The sequence below is a fragment of the Bubalus bubalis genome, chromosome 3 (genome assembly GCF_019923935.1).
Source record: "Bubalus bubalis isolate 160015118507 breed Murrah chromosome 3, NDDB_SH_1, whole genome shotgun sequence".
Classification (NCBI taxonomy): Eukaryota; Metazoa; Chordata; class Mammalia; order Artiodactyla; family Bovidae; genus Bubalus; species Bubalus bubalis.
In genome coordinates this window covers 48,084,849-48,102,808 of record NC_059159.1, presented here as the reverse complement: position 1 = coordinate 48,102,808, position 17,960 = coordinate 48,084,849, and the positions used below count along the sequence as shown (strand labels likewise).

The 17,960-nt window shown below is 40.5% G+C and overlaps 2 protein-coding genes across 9 annotated transcripts in view; one reads left to right on the top strand and one right to left on the bottom strand.

Moving 5' to 3' along the window:
- Positions 1 to 4,143: 4,143 nt before the first annotated feature.
- Positions 4,144 to 5,577, bottom strand: ZNF830 (zinc finger protein 830). The gene has a single exon (XM_006045382.3). It carries the CDS (start codon positions 5,551 to 5,553, stop codon positions 4,429 to 4,431), a length of 1,125 nt encoding a protein of 374 aa, XP_006045444.1. The 5' UTR covers positions 5,554 to 5,577; the 3' UTR covers positions 4,144 to 4,428.
- CCT6B (chaperonin containing TCP1 subunit 6B) overlaps positions 5,571 to 17,960 on the top strand; it is a 37,405-nt gene continuing 25,015 nt past the window's right edge. For 3 of the 8 annotated variants that reach the window (XM_006045380.4, XM_025281068.3, XM_006045379.4), the window contains exons 1-4: positions 5,571 to 5,881; positions 7,711 to 7,774; positions 8,327 to 8,461; positions 11,262 to 11,435. In XM_006045380.4, coding sequence (XP_006045442.3) covers positions 5,745 to 5,881; positions 7,711 to 7,774; positions 8,327 to 8,461; positions 11,262 to 11,435 — 510 coding nt within the window. In that variant the 5' untranslated portion in view covers positions 5,571 to 5,744. The remainder of the gene's footprint in view (positions 5,882 to 7,710; positions 7,775 to 8,326; positions 8,462 to 11,261; positions 11,436 to 17,960) is intronic. The other 5 variants (XM_044939546.2, XM_025281067.3, XM_025281069.3 and 2 more) reach the window with 4 other exon arrangements.

The following is a 17,960-nucleotide window of genomic DNA, read 5'->3' as shown; positions in this document are numbered from 1 at the left end:
GATTGGCATTTTTTTCTTTCCCTCCAAGTTGGGGGAAATATATTCAGTTGATAAGTGAAATGGGTGAGAGGTGTACAAAGTAGTACTTACAATCATTCTAACACAGGCATACCTCGTTTTATTGCACTTTGTAGTACTGCTTTTGTTTTTACAAATTGAAGGTTTGTGGCAACTTTGCATTGAACTAGTCTATTGGTGCCATTTTTCCAACAGCATTTGCTCACTTTGTGTCCCCGTGTCACATTTTGATAATTCCCACAATATTTCAAACTTTTCCCATATTGTATTTGTTCAGTTCAGTTGCTCAGTCGTGTCCGACTCTTTGCGACACCATGAACCGCAGCACGCCAGGCCTCCCTGTCCATCACCAACTCCGGAGTTCACCCAAACCCATGTCCATTGAGTTGGTAATGCCATCCAACCATCTCATCCTCTGTCATCCCCTTCTCCTCCCGCCTTCAATCTTTCCCAGCATCAGGGTCTTTTCAAATGAGTCAGCTCTTTGCATCAGGTGGCCAAAGTACTAGAGTTTCAGCTTCAAGATCAGTCCTTCCAATGAACACCCAGGACTGATCTCCTTTAGGATGGACTGGTTGGATCTCCTTGCAGTCCAAGGGACTGTCAAGTCTTCTCCAACACCACAGTCCAAAAGCATCAATTCTTTGATGCTCAGCTTTCTTTATAGTCCACCTCTCACATCCATACATGACCATTGTTATGGTCATCTATAATCAGTGATCTTTGAGGTTACTACTGTGGTCACTGAAGGCTCAGATGATGGTTAGCATATTCTACAAGAATTTTTAAATTAAGATATGTATCAATACTTTTTTTCAAGACATAATGCTATTACACACTTGATAGACTACAGTAACTTTTTTATGTATTGGAAAGTCAAAAAATTTGTGTGACTTGCTTTATTGTTTATTATGGTGGTCTGGAATGGAACTTGCAATGTCTTTGAGGTGTCTGTAAATGTTCGATGCATTAGTGTGTGTGCCCACGTGTGCATGCTCAGTTGTGGCCATCTCTTTTGTGACCCCATGGACTGTAGCCTGCCAGGCTCCTCTCTCCATAGGATTTTCCAGGCAGGAATACTGGAGTGGGTTGCCATATCCTCCTCCAGGGAATCTTCCTGACCTAGGGATTGAAATGTCTCTTGTATCTCTTGCATTGACAGGTGGATTCTTTACCACTGTGCCAACTGGGAAGCCCTGGCTGCACTAGGGGAAAAGTAAAAGTGAAGTCGCTCCGTCATGTCCAACTCTTTGTGACCCCATGGACTGTAGCCCACCAGGCTCCTCCATCCATGGGATTCTCCACAAGAGTACCGGAGTAGGTTGCCATTTCCTTTTCCAGGGGATCTTCCCGACCCAGGGATCGAACCCAGGTGTCCCGCATTGTAGGTAGACACTTTACCATCTGAGCCACCAGGGAAGTCTTTAGGGGGGTGTTTCTAAAAAGACAGCATGACAAGAAGACATCTTTGGGACCAATTCTTAGAATTTGGAAACATGGTTGGTATTCGCGGTCTAATGCAAAACCTGTTTCACATAGCTCTAAGAGGTATAAAGAAGCTCTCCAAGGCATGGAGGATCAAGAAGGATTCAACAACTCCTGTTGCTGTCTACATCAATCTCAGATTCAACAAGAATTCACTGGCTTTTCATCAAGGACCCATTACTCATGCTCTGAGTTTTGAGAGCTTTTGGGTCCTCCTAAAAACCCAGTGGGGGGTTTATATGCTTGGCACTCCTTAAGCTCTTCTTTAACTGTTACAGTAAAGGACTCAATAACCTCAAGGCAACTCAACTGTTAACTTAGTGAAAGTGCCGTCTCCTTAGAGAATGGCATTCAAGGCCCTCTTTGGTTTGTAACCTACCTTTACAATTGCCACTCCCACTGTTGTCAGGAATAAACACTGCTCCAGTTAAATTAAGCTGCTCACTACCTCCTGAGGATGTTCTATTTTCCATTTGGATACCTTTATTTTTTTGGCTGTTTGGTGCAAAATGTGGGATCTTTGTTCCCTGACCAGGGATCCAGCCCATGCCCCATGTGAAAGCTATTTTCACATTCTTTTTACTTTTTCATGTAGGTACTAGAAAATTTAATATATGTATGTGGCTTGCATTATATATATATGTGTGTATGCTCAGATGCTGTTGTATATGACTTTGAGATGCCAGGACTGGCAGCCCGCCGGGCTCCTCAGTCTGTGGAATTCTCCAGGCAAGAATACTGGAGTGAGTGGCCATTTCCTACTCCATATTTACCTGACTCGGGGATCCAACCCACGTATCCTGCACTGCATGTGGATTCTTTACACCTGAGCCACTTATTTTGAATTAAGAATACGTTTTTTTTTTTAAGATTTTTTTTGACGTAGACCATTTTTAAAGTCTTTATTGAATTTGTTACAAGATTGCTTGTTTTATGTTTTGGTTTATTGTCTGCAAGGCATGTGGGGTTTTAGCTCCCTGAGTAGGGATCAAACATACACCCCCTGTATTGGAAGGCCAAGTCTTAACCCCTGGACCACCAGGGAAGTCCCTTGAATTACAGTTTTAATATACAGTGCTCCTTTAGATCATTAGCCTACTCTCTTAGGCCCGTGTAGAAGTGAGCCCACCCTTCAAGCCCCACCTTGTACTCTCTCACATCCTGAAATAATATGATGATAAAAAAAATTCTAAGTCTGGGTTCATATATTTGATGCAGACATACCCTTTACATTATCAAACTGAAGTTACTGTCATTATCAGCTGGACAGATCAGGAAAGCAAAGCCTTTCTGCCAACGGCCATAGGACAATTAAAATGCTCTGGAAGTGTTAAGATAACTTCTTACAGGCATCCATACTAGAAAAACTCCAAACCCCTGAATTCCATCTATATTTCTCCTATTGTTCTTCACTTGTAGTCACTAAGATGTTAGCTCTTCCTGTGAAATTCTTCAATTCTATTACCTTTCTTTCAGTACATACCTAGTTAGTCTTAGTTGCTTTGCTTTTAAAGTCTAGTTTCCATGTAGTTTCCCAGCTTCCTGCCCCCTACCCATGTTCATTCCATTCTATATACTGTGACTAAAATAATCTTCCATATTTTTTGCAGATATAACTCTTGGCTCAAGAACTGTCTTTTTGCCCAGTGTCTGTAGGAAGAATTCTTTTGTTCAACATTCAAGGCTTTTTTATACCTTAACCCTGGACCTAAAACCTGGGCTTCAGGGAAATCAGATTGAGCTTATGTAAATCACTTAGAACTCTGCCTGGCTTATATTGTAAGAAAGTCTTAGCTATTACCTCCTTCCTACAACTAATAGAACCTGTTAACTCTGAACCCTAATTTACCACAATATTTAATAATAAAATCGAAGATTAGGTAGAATATAAATAAGACAGTATTTCTTTTATGCAACAGACAATAAACTCGTGGGATGTGTCATTTAAAGAAAAAATAAAGCCTAGGAAAATGTAAATGTGTTCTGGATTTAGCACAGTGGTGCCCAAATTTTAGCCTTATTAGAATAATGGGAAGCTTGCCTTTTTTTGGGCCAAGCCTCACAGCATTCTGGGATCTTAGTTTCCTGACCAGGGTACCAGAGATTGAACCTGCGCCTGTTGCAGTGGAAGTACAGACCCCTGACCACTGGACCATCTGGGAATTCTCACAGAAGACCCTGGGAAGCTGTCAAAACTAACACAGGTGTCTGAGCCCCACTCTAGCTTTACTGAATCTCTTCAATGGTAGGGGCACATGAATTTTTTAAAAAAGCTTCACACATGATTCACGTACACTTTATAAAAAAAACTTTGCATGAAATTGTCATGTGCACCTACAACCAAGAATTACTGGTTTAATACAGAAACTCTGGATTAAGGAAGTTGGTTATGCCTGGCATGTATTTTTCACTATGTTCTCCTGGAACATGGTTTTATAAAAGAGATAACTAATTAGCTCTGAATAACTTATGTGTTCATGAGCAGTGTTCTTAAAAACAAAAACAACAAAATAACCTTAAATTTGATTTAGGGAGTTGGAAAAGAACAAGTCATATATACCGCAAACGCCACACTGGTTTTCATTTAAAAGCTTGTCTGTTAGTCTGACTTCTATTAACTTATAAATTTCAAACCAGTAGTCTTAAGTAAATATATATTTAATATGTACAATATTTACAGTTTTTACAACCCAAACTTTAGCTATATAAGTGTGTGAAAAAACTGGCATTTAAGTATGTAATACTTCAAAAACACCTCTACCTCAAAAATACTTTACACTAATTTTCCAAAGTGGTCTCTTCGCAGGCTTATTGTATCTCAACAATCCAGTTAGGTTACCAAATCTCTAGGCATGGAGTAAAGGGTACCGTACTGAGAGTCAGCACTTTCTACACAACAGTACAAAATCGTGGGTCTCTGAAACCCTATAACAAAGCTCCCTTCACTCTCCAATCCTGAGACAACAAATCCTGTAGTTCCCCCTCGTCATCGCTGTCAACATTCTCCTCTTCCTTTTTCTGCAGTTCTTTTATGGTCAGAACCTCTTTAAGCTTATTTTTTATTTCATCCTGGCGATTCCGCAGCTTTTCCACTCGACGGTAACACTCTATCTGCTCATCGATCTCCCCAATCTGCCGGTCCAACCGTCCCTCCTCATCCTCTTCTGCAACTATGGCTTCGGAAATGGTATTGACCTGTCTCATAGCTTTTTGAAATTCGTCCCATTCTTTGTCCATCTGGTCCTTTGGGGCATCAACCTTTCGTACCCTCGCATCTATCTCAGGGTCGTCAAAAAACCCTTCCGGTAATGCTTCCGCAGTGTTTTCTCTCCTTTCCACTACTTTTTCATGTATTTCTGCTTTCTCAATTGACCCGGAATGAGGGATTAAAGGGGCCTTGGGAGGATTTGTATCCGAGAAATTGCTTGGCAGCCTGCTACCAGTTGCCTCCCGCGAAGAGGAAAGTGAGTGTTCCTTGCTCTGTGAAGTGGACGGCTGCTTACAGGCATCCCCCTTCTTCCCTTCTCCTCCTCCTCCTCCTCCCTTCTCCTCCTCCTCGTCTTCCTCGTCATCATAATCAGGGAGTAAACCGAGTCCCGAAGCCTTACCGACGGTCGCCCTAGTGGACTCCTTTCCGGCTTTGTCAAAGTTGGTGGGCAAAGCGGACGTGGAGGGCTGTACCTGAGGAACCAGGGAGGCCTTCGCTCTTTTGGCATCTTGGCTCTCAGAGTCCGGCGCCTTCCTCTTGGTGGACTGAGGCACTGCGCTGGCGGACGGGCCCTGGGCTGCTTCCTTCGCGCCTTTCAGCTCGGCCACTTTCTCTCGGTGCTGCTTTCCCAGGACGTGAGTCTGCCACAGGAGCTCGCTCTTAACCGGAGTGTTACACAGGGCACAACTCAGCTGCCCCAAGCGGTTGTACTTCGCGAATGGAGATTCTATCCGTTTCCGGTTGGTGCTCAGACGCTGCTTCTCCTTCATCAACCGCCGCAGTTCGTCCTGATTCACCACTCGCTTCCCCGCGGCAGGCCGAGCTGAGGCGGACGACGCCATCTTTGCGATCCGACCGGAGGCGATCCTGGCTTCCGTCCCGGCGACGCCTGATGACGTGACTTCCTGTCCGGGCGCAGATTGGCTGAGGCTGCGGGACGTGAGCGGTCGCGCCTAGATTTCCTTCAGTAACGTATATTCCTTTAGTAACAGGCGATTTTTGCCTGTAGGGTCGCTTCTCCGACATTCTGTTCATGGCTGCGATAAAGGCCATAAACTCCAAGGCTGAGGTGGCACGGGCCCAGGCGGCCTTGGCCGTCAATATATGCGCCGCCCGAGGGCTGCAGGATGTGTTGCGGACCAACTTGGGTCCCAAGGGCACCATGAAAATGTGAGACGGCCGTTGGAGCGGCGGTTAGGGCGTCGGGGGTTTGTTGGGCATCCGGGCGCCCTGTGAGGCAGAGGTTCCGCAGAGTTTGGAGCGATGTGGACGCATTTGTGGGCCTGCTTTCCCTCGTTTTCATTCCTGCCCTGAGTTCATCTCCTGCCGGATCGAGGAGAAATGCTCCCCGAAGAAAGGGCTCACGAGTGAAGCGGCGACCACCCCCCCCCCCGCCCCCACCCCTCAACTTCTTGTTTAGGTTCATATGTAATTAAAAGTTCATTAAGTGTCTCGAATGAAACATAAGCTATCTAGCTCCCTTGCCTTTAAAGAGTTTGGGTTTTGTTGGGCAGTGTGCTATAGTGGAGAGGGCTCGGGCTCTGGAGCCTGGCAGGCTTGGGTTCAGATCCAAGTAATTTAAAGTTCTTAGGCAAGTTGAACGCTCTGTGCATACGGTTTATCGTATCTATTCATCCTTTAGCATGTATTTATTTAGGACTATTTGCTTTAGAAGAGAGTGGGGATGGGAAAGAGACTTCCCTGGCTGTCTACTGGTTCAGACTCCTGGCTTCCACTGCAGGGCAGCGGTTAGATTCTTGGTGGGGGAACTACAAGATCCCTCATGCCGCGTGGTGTGATCAAGAAAAAAAAGAGGGAGGGAAAGAGACCAGTGAGGGCAATGATGAAGTGTAAGAGGAGAGATACAATGTCAGAAGAATGAGCAGAGTAATTAGTATTAACAGCAAAAGAGGGCACTAATTATGTCTAGTTGGGATGCTGGGAATACAGAGATGACCAAGATACAGTTTCTGTTCTTAAGGAGTTCTGGTAGAGATGAATGTGCTAATGGTTATATATATATATATATATATATATATATATATATATATACACACACATACATATAGCATATATTTTACTGAGGAAAGGGATTGTAGCTGATGACAGAAGGGAGAAAGGAAAGCTTCTCAAATAATAGAATTTTTCCTCAATCTTGAAAGAGGATTAGAGTTCACCAGTTAGAGAAGGGAGTAAAGGCCTTCTAGGTAGAATAACTTCAGGACCAAGAAAGCCCAACGGTATAAATCCAACAGAAACGAAACCAAACATGATTTATTAAGGGAACCACACGATTTTCCCACAAGATCTCACTTGGTAGAAGAAGTAAAAAAGAATAGACATTCCCCAAATTGGGAAAGGTAAACTATGTCATTGTTAAATAGCTTGGATGGCCTTGAAGGTGATGGAGAACATGAAAATCATGGATTTTTTTTTTTTTCAGGAAACTTACTGAATCACATTGTCTTTTAGAAAGATAAATGCAGTGTGGAGGGTAGATTCCAATTCAGAAATATCAGGATGCTAAGTAGTCCAGATTAGAGATGATGATGACTGGAAATAACAGGAGAGGGTAGATTCAAGAGACCTTTAGATTGTAGGGTTGACAGAACTTGATCTTATAAACATGAAAGATGAAGGAAAAAATAGTTCAGTGAATGAATGTAACATTTCACAAAAATAAGAAACCTGCAGGAAATTCACAAATATGTGGTTTGTAGACTTCCAGGTATTCTTCCAAGTACCAAACCACTGTTCATAACTCAATGACTGCTTCTATCCTTAGACTTGTAAATCCTCCTTTGGAAATGAAATCACCATTGCAGTCCATCTGGGGAGAAGTGATTGCAAATGGTGGTAATTACTGTGGTATCCCCCATGATATAATGGAAGTTTTCCACACCCAGTTACTTATATTAAAGATAGTGGAGTGGCAAGTACTGGAAGTGTCTTGTTTGGCTCTTGCCATATGAGGTTAATAACCACTGTTTTCTAAACAGGCTTGTTTCTGGTGCAGGAGATGTCAAACTCACCAAAGATGGCAATGTGCTGCTCCATGAGATGGTGAGCTGATGTTGCTGACTTAATAAACCTTGATAAGTCATAACTGAGGACACAGTACAATTTGTATATCTTTAAACCAAGGCCATAAGCTAAATACTGCTGTCATGAGATATGTTTGTTGGATTAAACCTTAGGGGAAAAAAAAAGTCTATTGACTGTTTTCAAATCTTACACATAATAGCTTAGGGATACTTCCAAATTAGTTACATTTGTTAAAGGCACTGCAGTATGTTCTTTGCAATCATGGGGAAAAAAATTCCTTGCAATTTTAGTAAATATATTCATCTTCAAGATTGAAGGATTTAATCTTATTTTGGAAATGTCATTGCATCCTGAAGCAGAGATGCTTTTATAAAGTGTTCAAACCTCATTAGTTCTCAGTTTTTAACTTTTGGTTTTGACGTGTATTATGTATGATAATACAGAACTTGTGAACTAATAGAATGAAGCTTATTTAATTTCTTAATTTTACTTTTGACCCTTATGTTATCCTGCTTGTGGTGGACTCTTTCTCTCATTCTCTCTCTTTTGTAATCTGCTTACTTTTTTCAGCAAATTCAACACCCAACAGCTTCCTTGATAGCAAAAGTAGCAATAGCCCAGGACGATATTACAGGAGATGGTACCACTTCAAATGTTCTAATCATTGGAGAGTTGCTAAAACAAGCTGATCTTTACATTTCTGAGGTATTAGAATTTCATAGAATGCACATTCATGTGGTATTTTATTTTTGAATAAAAAGTTATTTATTTTTTGTTAGTAAAATGGTTTAATTTTAGACTGCAGTAATTAATTTTTATCAAGATATTTTTGGACAGTTATACATGGAAATAACAATGAATCTTTTTGCCAAAATAATGCCTTTTTATTGAAATGATATACCTAACCTTAACCCTAAAAAATATTTGAGATACATAAAAGTTAAAAAATTAGCCATGTACCCATGACTAATGGCGTAAGAAAGAAAATACCACTGATAAAGCTGAAACCAAATTATGGACCTTTAAAAAAAATAACTAGAGGAAAATTATTGAAGCTTATCCACATTGTGAATTTACCTACCTTTCTAATTTTAGTTTCCTTTGTAAACAGTCTACTGTAGCCAGACTCCTTCATTCACTGGCCTGTGAAATAATTACATAATTTCTACCTCCATGCCTTTGTTCAATTTGTATTGTTTTCTCTGCATTATTTGTGTCTTTTCTAATCAAGTAGTTGAATTTCTGCTTTTTCAAGGATCATTTTAGAAAAGCATAATCTGGTCAAAGTGCTCAAAGGATCACTTCTTTGTGTTTCATTTAGTATTGGGAATTGTCTATTAATTCAGTGCATGCAACTTATCTTAGGATGCTTTTGGCTGTAAGCAGTAGAAACTTGACTAAAAGTCACTTAAACAATAAAAAATTTTCTCCCATAGCAAAAAATAGAGCAATAAAGCAGGCTTCTAGGATTCATTGATTAAAAATTTACCAAGTCATCAATTGCCCACGTCCTTTCTGTCTCTTAGCTCTTGCACTTATGATGCTGTTTCATCATGGGCTTATTTCCATCCTGAATGAAAGACTGTCAGAAGAGATCAGGCTCCCTGCTTCCCTTACTAATCCTCAGCAGGAGAGGACAAGAGAAAACAATTCAGTCAGTCATGGACTAAAAGTTCTTCCTTTATATAATTGGGCCAACATTGGTCGTATGTCCATCCTAAACCAATGACAGTTTTTGGGAAACTGACCTAATCTAAAGGTAATCAGGAAGAACTCTGCAGGAAAGAGGCCGGGGCTGAATCTTTAGGATAAGGAGGAGTGAGCCTGATCAAAGAGTGACAGGTGAGGAGAATGACATTCCAGGCAGAAGGGACAGCATGAGCAGAGGCGCAGAAAAGAGAAACAGCTGGTGTGTGTGCACAGCTGCAAGCAGTTTGGCGTTGGTGGAGTTTAAAGTGATGCAGACAGTAGTGAACAGGCACTTAATATTAACCAAGAAGAATATTCATATTAACATATTAATGAGTTAATTCATGGTCAGATGGGCATTTCAGATATTTAGGGGACAGTTTAAGAGAGTCAAGACTGATGTTTTTCCTAGTAGTCCAGGTGAGAAGTTGTGAGGTCCTAGGCTGAAGAAATGTTTTGAAGATGGTTAGTAACACAGGCTCTGGCAACAGGTCTTGTGGGTTTAAATCCTGACTCTGGCTCTTACTAGGCTGGTGATCTAAGCCTTTAAGCCTAAATTTCCTCATCTGTGAAACAGGAATAATATCAGCACCCACTTCATAGTGTTGAGGGGACTGAAATCATACATGTAAAGTCCTTAGAACAGTGCCTGGTACAAATGCTCAATAAATGTCAATTTTTGAAGTTACTGTAGGACTGATGTAAATGAATGGAGAATGGGAATAAATTAGAACTAGTTCCAGCCTTCAATAAGTTTATGTATTACTTTCCAGAATAAGCAACAGTGTTTTTTCAAAAAAAAATTTGTTATAATGTCAGACCTATAGAAAATTTGCAAGAATACTCCAAAGGGTAACATTTCTCTCTTGTTAATAAATATATGTATATGTTATATATATATATGTACCATATATACCATATATTTATATAGTAATATACATATTTTTTCTAATGGTATAAGAATAAGTTCCAGACATGGTGATCTAAATATTTCAGTGCATCTTTCTTAAAATCATGGAATTCTCATATATAACCACAGTATAGTGATCAAAATAGGACATTAATATAAACACACTGCTACAGTACTATTATCTGATCTGCAGGTTTTGTTCAAATTTCATCACTTATCCCAATACTGTCCTTTATAGCAGAAGAAAATTTAGGCTCATGCATCATATTCAGTTGTCATATCCCTTTAGTCTTCTTTAAGCTGGAATAGTTCCTAAACCATGTTTCATGACATTGCTGACATAGCTACTTTTAGAGTATAGGCTGTTTTTTTTTTTTTTGTTAAGGAAGTCCCTCAGTTTGGATTTGTCTATTTCCTCATGATCAGATTTAGGTTATGAACTTTCAGCAGGAATGGCATGGAGTGCTGTTGAGGTCTTAATGCAGTTTATCAAGAGGCACATAGTGTGTGTTTGTTCCATTCTATGATGTTAACTTTGAACATTTTGTGAAGGTGCTGCCTATCTGTCATTTTTCTCCAAGCTGTGCTGGTTCTTTTCCTCTGCATTACAAGGAGTTTGGTGCTCATTTGGAAGAGTACTACACAACAATGTGTTATAGTTTTCAAAAATAAGAATAACTTTTGTAGTTTTTAATACTGTCATAAAATGTAAACAATTTTTCCGTAAGTTTGAGATTGTTTTAAATATGAAGCACTGAAAGAGTACTTTTATAAATTACATACCTACACCTATATTTAGTGGCATTGATGTGGGTAATTACTTTTTTTGGACAATCCTATTAATAGGAAAGGATCGTTACTTTTACTTTGTATGACTTACTTTATAGTTTTATGTTGTTGTGTTAGGGCCTGCACCCTAGAATAATAGCTGAAGGCTTTGAAATTGCAAAAATAAAGGCACTTGAAGTTTTGGAACAAGTTAAAATTAAAAAAGAGATGAAAAGAGAAATCCTTTTAGATGTGGCTAGAACATCTCTACAAACTAAGGTTCATCCTCAACTGGCTGATGTGTTAACAGAGGTATGTAGTTAAACTTCTGCAGAATGAGTACAGACTAACACATGGTGACATTTTTCTTTTTCTTATAAGATAATCAACTATTCGTGTGTGCTTCTGTGTGTCTGTGTGTGTGTGTGTGTGCGCGCGTGCGTGTGTATGCACGCATGTGCGCACGCTCAGTTGTGTCCTACTCTTTGCAACACCATGGACTCTTTGCTTCTCTGCCCATGGAGTTTTCCAGGCAAGAATATTGGAGTGGGTGCCATTTCCTTCTCCAGGGGATCTTCCCAACCCGGGGATGGAACCTGCCTCTCTTATGTCTCCTGCGTTGGTAGGTAGATTCTTTACCACTGTGCCACCTGGGAAGCCCCCAGTCAACTATGACATGTGGTCCTTTTGAACATACAATAAAATATAGAAGACAGACATTTATTTATAGGCTTACTTATAGAATAGATTTGATTGGTCAGAACAGTATGTGTAATTTTTCAAAAGTGTCATGTTAAACCTTTTGTTATTAAGTTGCGCTTGGCTGCCTGTGGCTCACCCCCTCTGGACACCACTGGAGTTATATACTGGTCTCCTAAAGCTAGAGGTCCATATGTATTATGCGAGGTTGGGGACATAGTTTTGACAGTGTACCTTGTAATTGAGATTACCACTTTAATGAACATGAGGGAGTTGATAGATAGTATTCAAATCTGGGAAATGTATACATGTTTACTTATAAAGGTAGAATATATAAATATAATATCAGGACAAGGTTGGGAATTCTGGGAAAGTTTTTATTTTATCAGATACCTATAGTTTGAGGATGTCATCATTGTTCCTCAGCTTTACCGTTTTTGAAACTGGAGTGTGTTAGTGTATCAGGAATGAAGAGATCATAAGACATTGACATATAAATCAGAATTGTATCTTACTAATTTACTTTGGAAATTAGAAACTGAACTGAACTGAATTTACTTTGAGAAATACAAATACCAAATGGACCAAAACACCTGAGTTCTTTCTACTCAGTTCTTCAGTTCAGTTCAGTCGCTCAGTTGTGTCCGACTCTTTGCAACCCCATGCACTGCAGCACAATAGGCTTCTCTGTCCATCACCAACTCCTGAAGCTTACTCAAACTTATGTCCATCAAGCGAGTGATGCCATCCAACTATCTCATTCTATCGTCCCCTTCTCCTCTCATTTTCAATCTTTCCCAGCCTTAGGGTCTTTTCCGATGAGTCAATTCTTTGCCTCAGGTGGCCAAAGTATTGGAGTTTCAGCTTCAGCATCAGTCCTTCCAATGCATATTCAGGACTGATTTCCTTTAGGATGAACTAGTTGGATCTCCTTGCAGTCTAAGGGACTCTCAAGAGTCTTCTCCAACACCACAGTTCAAAAGCATCAATTCTTCAGTGCTCAGCTTTCCTTTATAGTCCAACTCTCATATCCGTACATGGCTACTGGAAAAACCATAGCCTTGACTAGACGGACCTTTGTTGGCAAAGTAATGTCACTGCTTTTTAATATGCTGTCTAGGTTGGTCATAGCTTTTCATTCAAGGAGCAAGTGTCTTTTAATTTCATGGCTGCGGTCACCATCTGCAATGATTTTGGAGCCCCCCAAAGTAAAGTCTGTCACTGTTTCCCTGTCTATTTGCCATGAAGTGGGGGGCCAGATGCCATAATCTTAGTTTTCTGAATGTTGAGTTTTAAGCCTACTTTTTCACTTTCCTCTTTCACTTTCATCAAGAAAATTTTTAGTTCTTCTTCACTTTACTGCCATAAGGGTGGTGCCATCTGCATATCTGAGGTTATTGATATTCCTCCCGGCAGTCTTGATTCCACTTGTGCTTCATCCAGCCTGGCATTTCGCAAGATGTACTTTGTGTATAAGTTAAATAAGCAGGATGACAATATACAACCTTGACGTTCTCCTTTTCCGATTTGGAACCAGTCTGTTGTTCCATGTCTAGTTCTGACTGTTGCTTCTTGACCTGCATACAGATTTCTCAGGAGGCAGGTCAGGTGGTCTGGTATTCCCATCTCTTGAAGAATTTTCCACAGTTTGTTGTGATCCACACAAAGGCTTTGGCGTAGTCAATAAAGCAGAAGTAGATGTTTTTCTGGAGCTCTCTTGCTTTTTTGATGATCCAGCGGATGTTGGCAATTTGATCTCTGGTTCCTCTGCCTTTTCTAAATCCAGCTTGAACATCTGGAAGTTCACGGTTCATGTATTGCTGAAGCCTGGCTTGGAGAGTTTTGAGCATTACTTTGCTAGTGTGTGAGATGAGTGCAACTGTGTGGGAGTTTGAACATTCTTTGGCATTGCCTTTCTTTGGGATTGGAATGAAAACTGACCTTTTCCAGTCCTGTGGCCACTGCTGAGTTTTCCAGATTTGCTGGCATATTGAGTGCAGCACTTTCACAGTATCATCTTTTAGAATTTGAAAAAAGTCAACTGGAATTCCATCCCCTCCACTAGCTTTGTTCGTAGTGATGCTTCCTAAGGGCCACTTGACTTTGCATTCCAAGATGTCTGGTTCTAGGTGAGTGATCACACCATCATGGTTATCTGGGTCATGAAGAACCTTTTTGTATAGTTCTTCTGTGTATTCTTGCCACCTCTTCTTAATATCTTCTTCTTCTGTTAGATCCATATCATTTCTGTTCTTTATTGTGCCCATCTTTGCATGAAATGTTCCCTTGGTATCTCTAATTTTCTTGAAGAGATCTCTAGTCTTTCCCATTCTATTGTTTTCCTCTATTTCTTTGCATTGATCGCTGAGGAAGGCTTTCTTATCTCTCCTTGCTATTCCTTGGAACTCTGCATTCAAATGGTACATCTTTCCTTTTCTCCTTTGCCTTTTGCTTCTCTTCATTTCTCAGCTATTTGTAAGGTCTCCCCAGACAGTCATTTTGCCTTATTGCATTTGTTCTTCTTGGGGATGGTCTTTATCACTGCCTCCTATACAGTGTCACGAACCTCCGTCCATAGTTCTTCAGGCACCTTGTCTATCAGATGTAATCTCTTGAATCTATTTGTCACTTCCACTGTATAATTTTAAGGGATTTGATTTAGGTCATACCTGAATGGTCTAGTTGTTTTCCCTACTTTCTTCAATTTAAGTCTGAATTTGACAATAAGTTCACCTGAGCCACAGTCAGTTCCCGATCTTATTTTTGCTGACTGTATAGAGCTTCTCCATCTTTGGCTGCCAAGAATATAATGAATCTGATTTCAGTATTGACCCTCTGATGATGTCCATGTGTAGAGTCTTCTCTTGTGTTGTTGGAAGAGAGTGTTTGCTATGACCAGTGCGTTCTCTTAGCAAAAACCCTGTCAGCCTTTGCCCTGTTTCATTTTGTACTCCAAGGGCAAATTTGCCTGTTACTCTAGGTAGCTCTTGACTTGCTACTTTTGCATTCCAGTCCCCTATAATGAAAAGGACATCTTTTTGGGTGTTAGTTCTAGAAGATCTTGTAGGTCTTCATAGAACCATTCAGCTTCTTCAGCGTTACTGGTTGGGGCATAGACTTGGATTACTGTGATATTGAATGGTTTGCCTGGAAATGAACAGAGATCATCCTGTTGTTTTTGAGATTGCATCCCAGTACTGCATTTTGGACTCTTTTGTTGACTATGAGGGCTACTCCCTTTCTTCTAAGGGATTCTTCCCCACAGTAGTAGATATAATGGTCATCTGAGTTAAATTCACCCATTCCAGTTCATTTTAGTTCACTCATTCCTAAAATGTTGATGTTCCCTCTTGCCATCTCCTGTTTGACCAGTTCCAATTTGCTTTGATTCATGGACCTAACATTCCAGGTTCCTATGCAATATCGTTGTTACAGCATCGGACTTTACTTCCATCGCCTGTCACATCCACAAGTGAGTATTGTTTTCACTTTGGCTCTGTCTCTTCATTCTTCCTGGAGTTATTTTTCTACTAATCTCCAGTAGCATATTGGACACCTATCTACCTGGGGAGTATATCTTTCAGTGTCATACCTTTTTGCCTTTTCATACCGTTCATGGGGTTCTCAAGGCAAGAATACTGAAGTGATTTGCCATTCCCTTCTCCAGTATACCACGTTTTGTCAGAACTCTCCACCGTGACCCATGCATCTTGGTTGGCCCTACACGGCATGGCTCATAGTTTCATTGAGTTAGACAAGGCTGTAGTCCATGTGATCAGTTTGGTTAGTTTTCTGTGACTGTGGTTTTCATTCTGTCTGCCCTCTGATGGAGAAGGGTAAGAGGCTTATGGAAGCTTCTTGGTGGAAGAGACCTACTGAAACTGGAACTTGTTCTTATGGGCGGGGCTGTGCTCAGTAAATCTTTAATCCAGTGTTCTTTTGATGGGCAGGGCTGTGTTCCCTCCCTGTTGCTTACCAATAATAAAACTGACTGGGGAAATCAAACTAAGAAATTAAGGCATTTTCTTGCTAAGCAGAGTCTATATAAAGACTGCTATATTTCTGCTGTTAGAGTACATATTGGGGAAGGCGATGGCACCCCACTGCAGTACTCTTGCCTGGAAAATCTCATGGACAGAGGAGCCTGGTAGGCTGAAGTCCATGGGGTCGCTACGAGTCGGACACGACTGAACGCCTTTACTTTCACTTTCCACTTTCATGCATTGGAGAAGGAAATGGCAACCCACTCCAGTGTTCTTGCCTGGAGAATCCCAGGGACGGGGGAGCCTGGTGGGCTGCCGTCTATGGGGTCGCACAGAGCTGGACACGACTGAAGCAATTTAGCAGCAGCAGCAGCAGCAGCAGAGTACATATATCACATGGCCCCCATGAGGGCTATCTAATTAGGGCCCCCATTCTCTTTTGGAGCTATAGAAACACTGTATACTCTCACTTTCCAGTGGTTTATCATTATTCCCCTTAGGCATCAAACCCCTAAATCGTATTCCCTCCGTAAACTTTTCCAAGATACAGATTTTTTTCCCTTTATTTATATTTTAGGATGGTTATACTACAGCACTTAATTTCTGTAGTCAGTTATTTTAGTATTACTTTCTAAGTTAAGCTATAGGCTGCGTTGTGTTGTGCTTCTCAAATTTCATATCCCTGGGGATATTTGGCAGACTAAATGAGACATATCTTTCTGAAGTGTCAATTTACTTTACAATTTTGAGGAAAAGCATTATTTTCACATTAAAACAAATGTGCAAAACAATGCTGTAAATCAACTATACTCCAGTAAAAATTAAAAACAAAAAGCAAATGTATATATTGTGGCATGACATGGAAAAATTTCACGGTAAAACAGAAGACTTAAAAATTTCATGTTGTACTGACAAACAACTAATCTCAAAAATATACAAGCAACTCCTACAGCTCAACTCCAGAAAAATAAATGACCCAATCAAAAAATGGGCCAAAGAACTAAATAGACATTTCTCCAAAGAAGACATACAGATGGCTAACAAACACATGAAAAGATGCTCAACATCACTCATTATCAGAGAAATGCAAATCAAAACCACTATGAGGTACCATTTCACACCAGTCAGAATGGCTGCGATCCAAAAGTCTACAAGCAATAAATGCTGGAGAGGGTGTGGAGAAAAGGGAACCCTCTTACACTGTTGGTGGGAATGCAAACTAGTACAGCCACTATGGAGAACAGTGTGGAGATTCCTTAAAAAACTGGAAATAGAACTGCCTTATGATCTAGCAATCCCACTGCTGGGCATACACACTGAGGAAACCAGAAGGGAAAGAGACACGTGTACCCCAATGTTCATCGCAGCACTGTTTATAATAGCCAGGACATGGAAGCAACCTAGATGTCCATCAGCAGATGAATGGATAAGAAAGCTGTGGTACATATACACAATGGAGTATTACTCAGCCATTAAAAAGAATACATTTGAATCATTTCTAATGAGGTGGATGAAACTGGAGCCTATTATACAGAGTGAAGTAAGCCAGAAAGAAAAACACCAATACAGTATACTAACACATATATATGGAATTTAGAAAGATGGTAACAAAAACCCTGTGTACGAGATAGCAAAAGAGACACTGATGTATAGAACAGTCTTATGGGCTCTGTTGGAGAGGGAGAGGGTGGGAAGATTTGGGAGAATGGCATTGAAACATGTATAATATCATGTATGAAACGAGTTGCCAGTCCAGGTTCGATGCACAATACTGGATGCTTGGGGCTAGTGCACTGGGACAACCCAGAGGGATGGTATGGGGAGGGAGGAGGGAGGAGGGTTCAGGATAGGGAACACATGTATGCCTGTCGCGGATTCATTTTGATATTTGGCAAAACTAATACAATTTTGTAAAGTTTAAAAATAAAATTTTAAAAAAAATTAAAAAATATTTCATGTTGTTAGAGTGAGCAAATTTGACCTCTTTCCTTAGATTACATTTCCTTCTTTTCCATTAAGGTGTCCTTTGGTGGAAAAGTCTGATTAGTGTTGGTATAGTAGGCTTGGCAGTTAAAGACACCTCTGATTTCTAGTCCTGACTCCACTACTACCTGTTAGACTTTGTTTTAAGACCATAATTCTTAAAGTCTTCCCT